The sequence below is a fragment of the Nematostella vectensis genome, chromosome 5 (assembly GCF_932526225.1).
Source record: "Nematostella vectensis chromosome 5, jaNemVect1.1, whole genome shotgun sequence".
Taxonomy (NCBI): domain Eukaryota; kingdom Metazoa; phylum Cnidaria; class Anthozoa; order Actiniaria; family Edwardsiidae; genus Nematostella; species Nematostella vectensis.
Genome location: NC_064038.1, coordinates 7,634,701 through 7,649,630, shown reverse-complemented (window position 1 = coordinate 7,649,630; position 14,930 = coordinate 7,634,701). Strand labels below are relative to the sequence as shown.

The 14,930-nt window shown below is 41.2% G+C and overlaps 1 protein-coding gene across 3 annotated transcripts in view; it reads right to left on the bottom strand.

Annotated features, from left to right (window-relative positions):
• Nucleotides 1-680: 680 nt before the first annotated feature.
• Nucleotides 681-14,930, bottom strand: part of LOC5500097 (programmed cell death protein 7) — a 36,114-nt gene continuing 21,864 nt past the window's right edge. Inside the window, exons 6-9 of one of the 3 annotated variants that reach the window (XM_048727875.1) lie at nt 2,373-2,567; nt 1,607-1,700; nt 1,226-1,330; nt 681-1,091 (exon numbers count right to left, since the gene is read on the bottom strand). In XM_048727875.1, the coding sequence (XP_048583832.1) occupies nt 1,070-1,091; nt 1,226-1,330; nt 1,607-1,700; nt 2,373-2,567 (416 nt within the window). In that variant the 3' untranslated portion in view covers nt 681-1,069. Of the gene's footprint in view, nt 1,331-1,606; nt 1,701-2,372; nt 2,568-2,898; nt 2,966-14,930 lie in introns of those variants that run through there. The other 2 variants (XM_048727874.1, XM_048727876.1) reach the window with 2 other exon arrangements.

Here is a 14,930-nt window from a genome sequence, read left to right as displayed (position 1 = left end):
CTAAAGCTTCTGCGTTAATTTGGATAAAGAGTTCTTATCACTACAAAAGTAATGTGAGAAATAAGAAAGTGCGCAAACCACCATCATCTCTTGCTTGTAGCTCATCTTGCCCATGAATAAGAACTAGGCTCACATGGATAGGGGTAGTCGTCATCTCTTGCTTGTAGCCCATCTTGCTCATGCATAAGAACTAGGCTCACATGGATAGGGGTAGTCGTCATCTCTTGCTTGTAGCCCATCTTGCTCATGCATAAGAACTAGGCTCACATGGATAGGGGTAGTCGTCATCTCTTGCTTGTAGCCCATCTTGCTCATGCATAAGAACTAGGCCCACATGGATAGGGGTAGTCGTCATCTCTTGCTTGTAGCCCATCTTGCTCATGCATAAGAACTAGGCCTACATGGATGGGGTAGTCGTCATCTCTTGCTTGTGGCCCATCTTGCATAAGAACTAGGCCCGCACGGAGGGGGGTAGTCGTCATCTCTTGCTTGTAGCCCATCTTGCCCATGCATAAGAACTAGGCCCGCACGGAGAGGGGTAGTCGTCATCTCTTGCTTGTGGCCCATCTTCCCCATGCATAAGAACTAGGCTCACATGGATAGGGGTAGTCGTCATCTCTTGCTTGTGGCCCATCTTGCATAAGAACTAGGCTCACATGGATAGGGGTAGTCGTCATCTCTTGCTTGTAGCCCATCTTGCCCATGCATAAGAACTAGGCTCACATGGATAGGGGTAGTCGTCATCTCTTGCTTGTAGCCCATCTTGCCCATGCATAAGAACTAGGCTCACATGGATAGGGGTAGCCGTCATCTCTTGCTTGTGGCCCATCTTGCATAAGAACTAGGCCCGCACGGAGAGGGGTAGTCGTCATCTCTTGCTTGTAGCCCAACTTGCCCATGCATAAGAACTGGGCCCGCACGGAGAGGGGTAGTCGTCATCTCTTGCTTGTAGCCCATCTTGCCCATGCATAAGAACTAGGCCCGCATGGAGAGGGGTAGTCGTCATCTCTTGCTTGTAGCCCATCTTCCCCATGCATAAGAACTAGGCCCGCATGGAGAGGGGTAGTCGTCATCTCTTGCTTGTAGCCCATCTTGCCCATGCATAAGAACTAGGCCCGCATGGAGAGGGGTAGTCGTCATCTCTTGCTTGTAGCCCATCTTCCCCATGCATAAGAACTAGGCCCGCATGGAGAGGGGTAGTCGTCATCTCTTGCTTGTAGCCCATCTTGCCCATGCATAAGAACTAGGCTCACATGGAGGGGGGTAGTCGTCTGGTATATGAGTGGCCCCTGGAACATGGCTCGGCACAGTATACATATCCCACCCATGCCTGAAAAAGAAAAAAGGAGAATGCCCAAGAATTAAATCGTGATATACCATATTACTGACAAAATTCCAAAATCAATTCACACTGTCCTTCATAAATACTGATTTCAACACAAAGTACTTATCGAGTAAAGTAATCAAAACTTTTAACAGCTAGTGATATTATCATAATATATATCACAACAGATACTGAATATAACTACGATATATTACAACAACTAATAAAAATAACCACAGTATATTACAACAGCTGGTGAATACAACCTTGCTGGAGATGTACCTGATATATATGAGTGCATCTAGACTGTTCTCTGCTTGTGTGTAGTAGTTGTAAAATACTTGCAATGGGTCAGTACAGTCAGTAGCCGCAGCCGCTTTAAGAAAACAATGAATGTCAAGATGGCACACAGAACATCCATTAATCACACATACCAACATGCCTAACACATGCCGACCACCATGCGCAATAATTACGCACTGGCCACAATGTGCAATCACACACTGAACACTATGTGCAATCACACACTGACCACCATGTGCAATCACACACTGACCACCATGTGCAATCACACACTGACCACCATGTGCAATCATACACTGACCACCATATGCAATCACACACTGACCACCATGTGCAATCACACACTGACCACCATGTGCAATCACACACTGTCCACCATGTGCAATCGTACACTGACCACCATGTGCAATTACACACTGACCACCATGTGCTACCACACACTGACCACCATGTGCAATCACACACTGACCACCATGTGCAACAACACATTGACCACCATGTGCAATCATCACACACTGACCACAATGTGCAATCATACACTGACCACCATGTGCAATCACACACTGACCACCATGTGCAATCATCACACACTGACCACAATGTGCAACCACACACTGACCACCATGTGCAATCACACACTGACCACCATGTGCAATCAAACACTTGAACACCATGTGCAATCATACACTGACCACCACCAAATGAATTCACATGAGTTCTTGAAGGTAAAAACTTCCTAACAAACCCTCTGCAAGGTTCTTTGTGTCCTTTTCTTTTCTTGTCTTTCTCTTCTGTTCCTCATCTTCCTCAGCCATCATTACCATCAGAGTTTGTTCCTCAGAATTGTACAACTTGCTTTGCCTTGTCATTAACAGTTCAAGATGACTCAGACGATTGTCAAACTCTTGGTTGTGCTCTGGCATTGGCTTTGGATAAACACCTAGTAGTTTGGATGAGAAAGTGTGTTTAAGGCAGAATTCTTCTAATGTCTAGTATAAATAGGAATACATTCTAAAATGCTTTATTCCTTAAGTCGGATAACATAGGAGTAAGTATAGACAAAAATAAATCCCCAAAATACTTTTTTAAAAATTATCATGTGTCTTTATGCAAAGAGCGGTTGATATGTATCTCTTCTTAGAAACGTTTTTAAATAAAAACATGCACCTCTCAATAAATATTTTAGAAGGGCCTGCTGGGTAGAATGCTGGGTAGAATGTTCCGATAAAAGAAATATAATATGAACATAATAAACATATTGTTTTAATTACTTTCTAATTTTCAATTCAAAGGATATGGTTATCCAAACGTTTCCCATTGATGAAATTCTGGAGAGGCCTGCGGAAATCAACAAGCCTGTTTTATTCATCTCAACCTCACCATAGTTAGAGTAAGCTAAAATAATCTTCACATGGTCGATCCAAATACGTTATTTTATGAAAATTCACCTCAATCATCATTTTAAAGTAAAGTAGACACAGGAGACAGATGAACACATTTGACTTAGTTCTACACAATGCATTATTTTTGAGAAGGGGAGCATGTTTGACTTAGTGCTACACAATACAGTATTTGTGAGAAGGGGGGCATGTTTGACTTAGTGATACACAATGTGCAGTATTTTTGAGAAGGGGAGCATGTTTGACTTAGTGCTACACAATGTGCAGTATTTGTGAGAAGAGGAGCATGTTTGACTTAGTGCTACACAATACAGTATTTGTGAGAAGATGAGCATGTTTGACTTAGTGCTACACAATGTGCAGTATTTGTGAGAAGAGGAGCATGTTTGACTTAGTGCTACACAATGCAGTATTTGTGAGAAGAGGAGCATGTTTGACTTAGTGCTAGACAATGCATTATTTGTGAGAAGGGTAGCATGTTTGACTTAGTGCTACACAATGCAGTATTTGTGAGAAGATGAGCATGTTTGACTTAGTGCTAGACAATGCATTATTTGTGAGAAGGGTAGCATGTTTGACTTAGTGCTACACAATGCAGTATTTTTGAGAAGAGAAGCATGTTTGACTTAGTGCTACACAATACAGTATTTGTGAGAAGATGAGCATGTTTGACTTAGTACTACACAATGTGCAGTATTTGTGAGAAGAGGAGCATGTTTGACTTAGTGCTACACAATGTGCAGTATTTGTGAGAAGGGGAGCATGTTTGACTTAGTGCTACACAATGTGCAGTATTTGTGAGAACATGAGCATGTTTGACTTAGTGCTACACAAAATGCAGTATATGTGAGAAGATGAGCATGTTTGACTTAGTGCTACACAATGCAGTATTTGTGAGAAGAGGAGCATGTTTGACTTAGTGCTACACAATACAGTATTTGTGAGAAGGGGAGCATGTTTGACTTAGTGCTACACAATGTGCAGTATTTGTGAGAAGGCGAGCATGTTTGACTTAGTGCTACACAATGTGCAGTATTTGTGAGAAGAGGAGCATGTTTGACTTAGTGCTACACAATGTGCAGTATTTGTGAGAAGAGTAGCATGTTTGACTTAGTGCTACACAATGTGCAGTATTTGTGAGAAGAGGAGCATGTTTGACTTAGTGCTACACAATGCAGTATTTGTGAGAAGGGGAGCATGTTTGACTTAGTGCTACACAATGTGCAGTATTTGTGAGAAGAGTAGCATGTTTGACTTAGTGCTACACAATGTGCAGTATTTGTGAGAAGGCGAGCATGTTTGACTTAGTGCTACACAATGCAGTATTTGTGAGAAGATGAGCATGTTTGACTTAGTGCTACACAATGCAGTATTTGTGAGAAGGGGAGCATGTTTGACTTAGTGCTACACAATGTGCAGTATTTGTGAGAAGAGTAGCATGTTTGACTTAGTGCTACACAATGTGCAGTATTTGTGAGAAGAGGAGCATATTTGACTTAGTGCTACACAATGTGCATTATTTGTGAGAAGGGGAGCATGTTTGACTTAGTGCTACACAATGTGCAGTATTTGTGAGAAGAGGAGCATGTTTGACTTAGTGCTTCACAATTAAGTACTGTATTTGTGAGAAGAGGAGCATGTTTGACTTAGTGCTACACAATTAAGTACTGTATTTGTGAGAAGAGGAGCATGTTTGACTTGGTGCTACACAATGCAGTATTTGTGAGAAGGGGAGCATGTTTGACTTAGTGCTAGACAATACAGTATTTGTGAGAAGGCGAGCATGTTTGACTTAGTGCTAGACAATGTGCAGTATTTGTGAGAAGAGGAGCATGTTTGACTTAGTGCTACACAATGTGCAGTATTTGTGAGAAGAGGAGCATGTTTGACTTAGTGCTACACAATGCATTATTTGTGAGAAGGGGAGCATGTTTGACTTAGTGCTACACAATGCAGTATTTGTGAGAAGGGGAGCATGTTTGACTTAGTGCTACACAATGTGCAGTATTTGTGAGAAGGGGAGCATGTTTGACTTAGTGCTAGACAATACAGTATTTGTGAGAAGAGGAGCATGTTTGACTTAGTGCTACACAATGCATTATTTGTGAGAAGGGGAGCATGTTTGACTTAGTGCTAGACAATGTGCAGTATTTGTGAGAAGATGAGCATGTTTGACTTAGTGCTACACAATGTGCAGTATTTGTGAGAAGGGGAGCATGTTTGACTTAGTGCTACACAATGTGCATTATTTGTGAGAAGAGGAGCATGTTTGACTTAGTGCTACACAATGTGCAGTATTTTTGAGAAGGGGAGCATGTTTGACTTAGTGCTACACAATGCAGTATTTGTGAGAAGAGGAGCATGTTTGACTTAGTGCTACACAATGTGCAGTATTTGTGAGAAGAGGAGCATGTTTGACTTAGTGCTACACAATGTGCATTATTTGTGAGAAGAGGAGCATGTTTGACTTAGTGCTACACAATGTGCAGTATTTGTGAGAAGGGGAGCATGTTTGACTTAGTGCTACACAATGTGCATTATTTGTGAGAAGGGGAGCATGTTTGACTTAGTGCTACACAATGCAGTATTTGTGAGAAGGGGAGCATGTTTGACTTGGTGCTACACAATGCAGTATTTGTGAGAAGGGGAGCATGTTTGACTTAGTGCTAGACAATACAGTATTTGTGAGAAGAGGAGCATGTTTGACTTAGTGCTACACAATGCATTATTTGTGAGAAGGGGAGCATGTTTGACTTAGTGCTACACAATGTGCAGTATTTGTGAGAAGAGGAGCATGTTTGACTTAGTGCTACACAATGTGCAGTATTTGTGAGAAGATGAGCATGTTTGACTTAGTGCTACACAATGTGCAGTATTTTTGAGAAGAGGAGCATGTTTGACTTAGTGCTACACAATGTGCAGTATTTGTGAGAAGATGAGCATGTTTGACTTAGTGCTACACAATGCAGTATTTGTGAGAAGGGGAGCATGTTTGACTTAGTGCTACACAATGCAGTATTTGTGAGAAGGGGAGCATGTTTGACTTAGTGCTACACAATGCATTATTTGTGAGAAGGGGAGCATGTTTGACTTAGTGCTACACAATGTGCAGTATTTTTGAGAAGAGGAGCATGTTTGACTTAGTGCTACACAATGCATTATTTGTGAGAAGAGGAGCATGTTTGACTTAGTGCTACACAATGCATTATTTGTGAGAAGATGAGCATGTTTGACTTAGTGCTACACAATGCAGTATTTGTGAGAAGAGGAGCATGTTTGACTTAGTGCTACACAATGTGCAGTATTTGTGAGAAGGGGAGCATGTTTGACTTAGTGCTACACAATGTGCAGTATTTGTGAGAAGATGAGCATGTTTGACTTAGTGCTACACAATGCAGTATTTGTGAGAAGAGGAGCATGTTTGACTTAGTGCTACACAATGTGCAGTATTTGTGAGAAGAGGAGCATGTTTGACTTAGTACTACACAATGCAGTATTTGTGAGAAGAGGAGCATGTTTGACTTAGTGCTACACAATGTGCAGTATTTGTGAGAAGAGGAGCATGTTTGACTTGGTGCTACACAATGTGCAGTATTTGTGAGAAGGGGAGCATGTTTGACTTGGTGCTACACAATGTGCAGTATTTGTGAGAAGATGAGCATGTTTGACTTAGTGCTACACAATGTGCAGTATTTGTGAGAAGAGGAGCATGTTTGACTTGGTGCTACACAATGTGCAGTATTTGTGAGAAGGGGAGCATGTTTGACTTGGAGCTACACAATGTGCAGTATTTGTGAAAAGGGGAGCATGTTTGACTTGGTGCTACACAATGTGCAGTATTTGTGAGAAGAGGAGCATGTTTGACTTAGTGCTACACAATGTGCAGTATTTGTGAGAAGATGAGCATGTTTGACTTGGTGCTACACAATGTGCAGTATTTGTGAGAAGAGGAGCATGTTTGACTTAGTGCTACACAATGTGCAGTATTTGTGAGAAGATGAGCATGTTTGACTTAGTGCTACACAATACAGTATTTGTGAGAAGGGGAGCATGTTTGACTTAGTGCTACACAATGCAGTATTTGTGAGAAGAGGAGCATGTTTGACTTAGTGCTACACAATACAGTATTTGTGAGAAGGGGAGCATGTTTGACTTAGTGCTACACAATGTGCAGTATTTGTGAGAAGGCGAGCATGTTTGACTTAGTGCTACACAATGTGCAGTATTTGTGAGAAGAGGAGCATGTTTGACTTAGTGCTACACAATGTGCAGTATTTGTGAGAAGAGTAGCATGTTTGACTTAGTGCTACACAATGTGCAGTATTTGTGAGAAGAGGAGCATGTTTGACTTAGTGCTACACAATGTGCAGTATTTGTGAGAAGGCGAGCATGTTTGACTTAGTGCTACACAATGCAGTATTTGTGAGAAGATGAGCATGTTTGACTTAGTGCTACACAATGCAGTATTTGTGAGAAGGGGAGCATGTTTGACTTAGTGCTACACAATGTGCAGTATTTGTGAGAAGAGTAGCATGTTTGACTTAGTGCTACACAATGTGCAGTATTTGTGAGAAGAGGAGCATGTTTGACTTAGTGCTACACAATGTGCATTATTTGTGAGAAGGGGAGCATGTTTGACTTAGTGCTACACAATGTGCAGTATTTGTGAGAAGAGGAGCATGTTTGACTTAGTGCTTCACAATTAAGTACTGTATTTGTGAGAAGAGGAGCATGTTTGACTTAGTGCTACACAATTAAGTACTGTATTTGTGAGAAGAGGAGCATGTTTGACTTGGTGCTACACAATGCAGTATTTGTGAGAAGGGGAGCATGTTTGACTTAGTGCTAGACAATACAGTATTTGTGAGAAGGCGAGCATGTTTGACTTAGTGCTAGACAATGTGCAGTATTTGTGAGAAGGGGAGCATGTTTGACTTAGTGCTACACAATGTGCAGTATTTGTGAGAAGAGGAGCATGTTTGACTTAGTGCTACACAATGCATTATTTGTGAGAAGGGGAGCATGTTTGACTTAGTGCTACACAATGCAGTATTTGTGAGAAAGGGAGCATGTTTGACTTAGTGCTACACAATGTGCAGTATTTGTGAGAAGGGGAGCATGTTTGACTTAGTGCTAGACAATACAGTATTTGTGAGAAGAGGAGCATGTTTGACTTAGTGCTACACAATGCATTATTTGTGAGAAGGGGAGCATGTTTGACTTAGTGCTAGACAATGTGCAGTATTTGTGAGAAGATGAGCATGTTTGACTTAGTGCTACACAATGTGCAGTATTTGTGAGAAGGGGAGCATGTTTGACTTAGTGCTACACAATGTGCATTATTTGTGAGAAGAGGAGCATGTTTGACTTAGTGCTACACAATGTGCAGTATTTTTGAGAAGGGGAGCATGTTTGACTTAGTGCTACACAATGCAGTATTTGTGAGAAGAGGAGCATGTTTGACTTAGTGCTACACAATGTGCAGTATTTGTGAGAAGAGGAGCATGTTTGACTTAGTGCTACACAATGTGCATTATTTGTGAGAAGAGGAGCATGTTTGACTTAGTGCTACACAATGTGCAGTATTTGTGAGAAGGGGAGCATGTTTGACTTAGTGCTACACAATGTGCATTATTTGTGAGAAGGGGAGCATGTTTGACTTAGTGCTACACAATGCAGTATTTGTGAGAAGGGGAGCATGTTTGACTTGGTGCTACACAATGCAGTATTTGTGAGAAGGGGAGCATGTTTGACTTAGTGCTACACAATACAGTATTTGTGAGAAGGGGAGCATGTTTGACTTAGTGCTACACAATGTGCATTATTTGTGAGAAGAGGAGCATGTTTGACTTGGTGCTACACAATGCAGTATTTGTGAGAAGGGGAGCATGTTTGACTTAGTGCTACACAATGTGCAGTATTTGTGAGAAGATGAGCATGTTTGACTTAGTGCTACACAATGCAGTATTTGTGAGAAGAGGAGCATGTTTGACTTAGTGCTACACAATGCAGTATTTGTGAGAAGAGGAGCATGTTTGACTTAGTGCTACACAATACAGTATTTGTGAGAAGGGGAGCATGTTTGACTTAGTGCTACACAATACAGTATTTGTGAGAAGGGGAGCATGTTTGACTTAGTGCTAGACAATACAGTATTTGTGAGAAGGCGAGCATGTTTGACTTAGTGCTAGACAATGTGCAGTATTTGTGAGAAGGGGAGCATGTTTGACTTAGTGCTACACAATGTGCAGTATTTGTGAGAAGAGGAGCATGTTTGACTTAGTGCTACACAATGCATTATTTGTGAGAAGGGGAGCATGTTTGACTTAGTGCTACACAATGCAGTATTTGTGAGAAGGGGAGCATGTTTGACTTAGTGCTACACAATGTGCAGTATTTGTGAGAAGGGGAGCATGTTTGACTTAGTGCTAGACAATACAGTATTTGTGAGAAGAGGAGCATGTTTGACTTAGTGCTACACAATGCATTATTTGTGAGAAGGGGAGCATGTTTGACTTAGTGCTAGACAATGTGCAGTATTTGTGAGAAGATGAGCATGTTTGACTTAGTGCTACACAATGTGCAGTATTTGTGAGAAGGGGAGCATGTTTGACTTAGTGCTACACAATGTGCATTATTTGTGAGAAGAGGAGCATGTTTGACTTAGTGCTACACAATGTGCAGTATTTTTGAGAAGGGGAGCATGTTTGACTTAGTGCTACACAATGCAGTATTTGTGAGAAGAGGAGCATGTTTGACTTAGTGCTACACAATGTGCAGTATTTGTGAGAAGAGGAGCATGTTTGACTTAGTGCTACACAATGTGCATTATTTGTGAGAAGAGGAGCATGTTTGACTTAGTGCTACACAATGTGCAGTATTTGTGAGAAGGGGAGCATGTTTGACTTAGTGCTACACAATGTGCATTATTTGTGAGAAGGGGAGCATGTTTGACTTAGTGCTACACAATGCAGTATTTGTGAGAAGGGGAGCATGTTTGACTTGGTGCTACACAATGCAGTATTTGTGAGAAGGGGAGCATGTTTGACTTAGTGCTACACAATACAGTATTTGTGAGAAGGGGAGCATGTTTGACTTAGTGCTACACAATGTGCATTATTTGTGAGAAGAGGAGCATGTTTGACTTGGTGCTACACAATGCAGTATTTGTGAGAAGGGGAGCATGTTTGACTTAGTGCTACACAATGCAGTATTTGTGAGAAGGGGAGCATGTTTGACTTAGTGCTACACAATACAGTATTTGTGAGAAGAGGAGCATGTTTGACTTAGTACTACACAATGCAGTATTTGTGAGAAGGGGAGCATGTTTGACTTAGTGCTACACAATGCAGTATTTGTGAGAAGATGAGCATGTTTGACTTAGTGCTACACAATGCAGTATTTGTGAGAAGATGAGCATGTTTGACTTAGTGCTACACAATGCAGTATTTGTGAGAAGATGAGCATGTTTGACTTAGTGATACACAATGCATTATTTGTGAGAAGGGGAGCATGTTTGACTTAGTGCTACACAATGTGCAGTATTTGTGAGAAGGGGAGCATGTTTGACTTAGTGCTACACAATGTGCAGTATTTTTGAGAAGAGGAGCATGTTTGACTTAGTGCTACACAATGTGCAGTATTTGTGAGAAGGGGAGCATGTTTGACTTAGTGCTACACAATGCAGTATTTGTGAGAAGGGGAGCATGTTTGACTTAGTGCTACACAATACAGTATTTGTGAGAAGAGGAGCATGTTTGACTTAGTACTACACAATGTGCAGTATTTGTGAGAAGATGAGCATGTTTGACTTAGTGCTACACAATACAGTATTTGTGAGAAGGGGAGCATGTTTGACTTAGTGCTACACAATGTGCATTATTTGTGAGAAGAGGAGCATGTTTGATTTAGTGCTACACAATGTGCAGTATTTGTGAGAAGGGGAGCATGTTTGACTTAGTGCTACACAATGTGCATTATTTGTGAGAAGGGGAGCATGTTTGACTTAGTGCTACACAATGCAGTATTTGTGAGAAGGGGAGCATGTTTGACTTAGTGCTACACAATGCAGTATTTGTGAGAAGAGGAGCATGTTTGACTTAGTGCTACACAATACAGTATTTGTGAGAAGGGGAGCATGTTTGACTTAGTGCTACACAATGCATTATTTGTGAGAAGGGGAGCATGTTTGACTTAGTGCTACACAATGTGCAGTATTTTTGAGAAGAGGAGCATGTTTGACTTAGTGCTACACAATGCATTATTTGTGAGAAGAGGAGCATGTTTGACTTAGTGCTACACAATGCATTATTTGTGAGAAGATGAGCATGTTTGACTTAGTGCTACACAATGCAGTATTTGTGAGAAGAGGAGCATGTTTGACTTAGTGCTACACAATGTGCAGTATTTGTGAGAAGGGGAGCATGTTTGACTTAGTGCTACACAATGTGCAGTATTTGTGAGAAGATGAGCATGTTTGACTTAGTGCTACACAATGCAGTATTTGTGAGAAGAGGAGCATGTTTGACTTAGTGCTACACAATGTGCAGTATTTGTGAGAAGAGGAGCATGTTTGACTTAGTACTACACAATGCAGTATTTGTGAGAAGAGGAGCATGTTTGACTTAGTGCTACACAATGTGCAGTATTTGTGAGAAGAGGAGCATGTTTGACTTGGTGCTACACAATGTGCAGTATTTGTGAGAAGGGGAGCATGTTTGACTTGGTGCTACACAATGTGCAGTATTTGTGAGAAGATGAGCATGTTTGACTTAGTGCTACACAATGTGCAGTATTTGTGAGAAGAGGAGCATGTTTGACTTGGTGCTACACAATGTGCAGTATTTGTGAGAAGGGGAGCATGTTTGACTTGGAGCTACACAATGTGCAGTATTTGTGAAAAGGGGAGCATGTTTGACTTGGTGCTACACAATGTGCAGTATTTGTGAGAAGAGGAGCATGTTTGACTTAGTGCTACACAATGTGCAGTATTTGTGAGAAGATGAGCATGTTTGACTTGGTGCTACACAATGTGCAGTATTTGTGAGAAGAGGAGCATGTTTGACTTAGTGCTACACAATGTGCAGTATTTGTGAGAAGATGAGCATGTTTGACTTAGTGCTACACAATACAGTATTTGTGAGAAGGGGAGCATGTTTGACTTAGTGCTACACAATGCAGTATTTGTGAGAAGAGGAGCATGTTTGACTTAGTGCTACACAATACAGTATTTGTGAGAAGGGGAGCATGTTTGACTTAGTGCTACACAATGTGCAGTATTTGTGAGAAGGCGAGCATGTTTGACTTAGTGCTACACAATGTGCAGTATTTGTGAGAAGAGGAGCATGTTTGACTTAGTGCTACACAATGTGCAGTATTTGTGAGAAGAGTAGCATGTTTGACTTAGTGCTACACAATGTGCAGTATTTGTGAGAAGAGGAGCATGTTTGACTTAGTGCTACACAATGTGCAGTATTTGTGAGAAGGCGAGCATGTTTGACTTAGTGCTACACAATGCAGTATTTGTGAGAAGATGAGCATGTTTGACTTAGTGCTACACAATGCAGTATTTGTGAGAAGGGGAGCATGTTTGACTTAGTGCTACACAATGTGCAGTATTTGTGAGAAGAGTAGCATGTTTGACTTAGTGCTACACAATGTGCAGTATTTGTGAGAAGAGGAGCATGTTTGACTTAGTGCTACACAATGTGCATTATTTGTGAGAAGGGGAGCATGTTTGACTTAGTGCTACACAATGTGCAGTATTTGTGAGAAGAGGAGCATGTTTGACTTAGTGCTTCACAATTAAGTACTGTATTTGTGAGAAGAGGAGCATGTTTGACTTAGTGCTACACAATTAAGTACTGTATTTGTGAGAAGAGGAGCATGTTTGACTTGGTGCTACACAATGCAGTATTTGTGAGAAGGGGAGCATGTTTGACTTAGTGCTAGACAATACAGTATTTGTGAGAAGGCGAGCATGTTTGACTTAGTGCTAGACAATGTGCAGTATTTGTGAGAAGGGGAGCATGTTTGACTTAGTGCTACACAATGTGCAGTATTTGTGAGAAGAGGAGCATGTTTGACTTAGTGCTACACAATGCATTATTTGTGAGAAGGGGAGCATGTTTGACTTAGTGCTACACAATGCAGTATTTGTGAGAAAGGGAGCATGTTTGACTTAGTGCTACACAATGTGCAGTATTTGTGAGAAGGGGAGCATGTTTGACTTAGTGCTAGACAATACAGTATTTGTGAGAAGAGGAGCATGTTTGACTTAGTGCTACACAATGCATTATTTGTGAGAAGGGGAGCATGTTTGACTTAGTGCTAGACAATGTGCAGTATTTGTGAGAAGATGAGCATGTTTGACTTAGTGCTACACAATGTGCAGTATTTGTGAGAAGGGGAGCATGTTTGACTTAGTGCTACACAATGTGCATTATTTGTGAGAAGAGGAGCATGTTTGACTTAGTGCTACACAATGTGCAGTATTTTTGAGAAGGGGAGCATGTTTGACTTAGTGCTACACAATGCAGTATTTGTGAGAAGAGGAGCATGTTTGACTTAGTGCTACACAATGTGCAGTATTTGTGAGAAGAGGAGCATGTTTGACTTAGTGCTACACAATGTGCATTATTTGTGAGAAGAGGAGCATGTTTGACTTAGTGCTACACAATGTGCAGTATTTGTGAGAAGGGGAGCATGTTTGACTTAGTGCTACACAATGTGCATTATTTGTGAGAAGGGGAGCATGTTTGACTTAGTGCTACACAATGCAGTATTTGTGAGAAGGGGAGCATGTTTGACTTGGTGCTACACAATGCAGTATTTGTGAGAAGGGGAGCATGTTTGACTTAGTGCTACACAATACAGTATTTGTGAGAAGGGGAGCATGTTTGACTTAGTGCTACACAATGTGCATTATTTGTGAGAAGAGGAGCATGTTTGACTTGGTGCTACACAATGCAGTATTTGTGAGAAGGGGAGCATGTTTGACTTAGTGCTACACAATGTGCAGTATTTGTGAGAAGATGAGCATGTTTGACTTAGTGCTACACAATGCAGTATTTGTGAGAAGAGGAGCATGTTTGACTTAGTGCTACACAATGCAGTATTTGTGAGAAGAGGAGCATGTTTGACTTAGTGCTACACAATACAGTATTTGTGAGAAGGGGAGCATGTTTGACTTAGTGCTACACAATACAGTATTTGTGAGAAGGGGAGCATGTTTGACTTAGTGCTAGACAATACAGTATTTGTGAGAAGGCGAGCATGTTTGACTTAGTGCTAGACAATGTGCAGTATTTGTGAGAAGGGGAGCATGTTTGACTTAGTGCTACACAATGTGCAGTATTTGTGAGAAGAGGAGCATGTTTGACTTAGTGCTACACAATGCATTATTTGTGAGAAGGGGAGCATGTTTGACTTAGTGCTACACAATGCAGTATTTGTGAGAAGGGGAGCATGTTTGACTTAGTGCTACACAATGTGCAGTATTTGTGAGAAGGGGAGCATGTTTGACTTAGTGCTAGACAATACAGTATTTGTGAGAAGAGGAGCATGTTTGACTTAGTGCTACACAATGCATTATTTGTGAGAAGGGGAGCATGTTTGACTTAGTGCTAGACAATGTGCAGTATTTGTGAGAAGATGAGCATGTTTGACTTAGTGCTACACAATGTGCAGTATTTGTGAGAAGGGGAGCATGTTTGACTTAGTGCTACACAATGTGCATTATTTGTGAGAAGAGGAGCATGTTTGACTTAGTGCTACACAATGTGCAGTATTTTTGAGAAGGGGAGCATGTTTGACTTAGTGCTACACAATGCAGTATTTGTGAGAAGAGGAGCATGTTTGACTTAGTGCTACACAATGTGCAGTATTTGTGAGAAGAGGAGCAT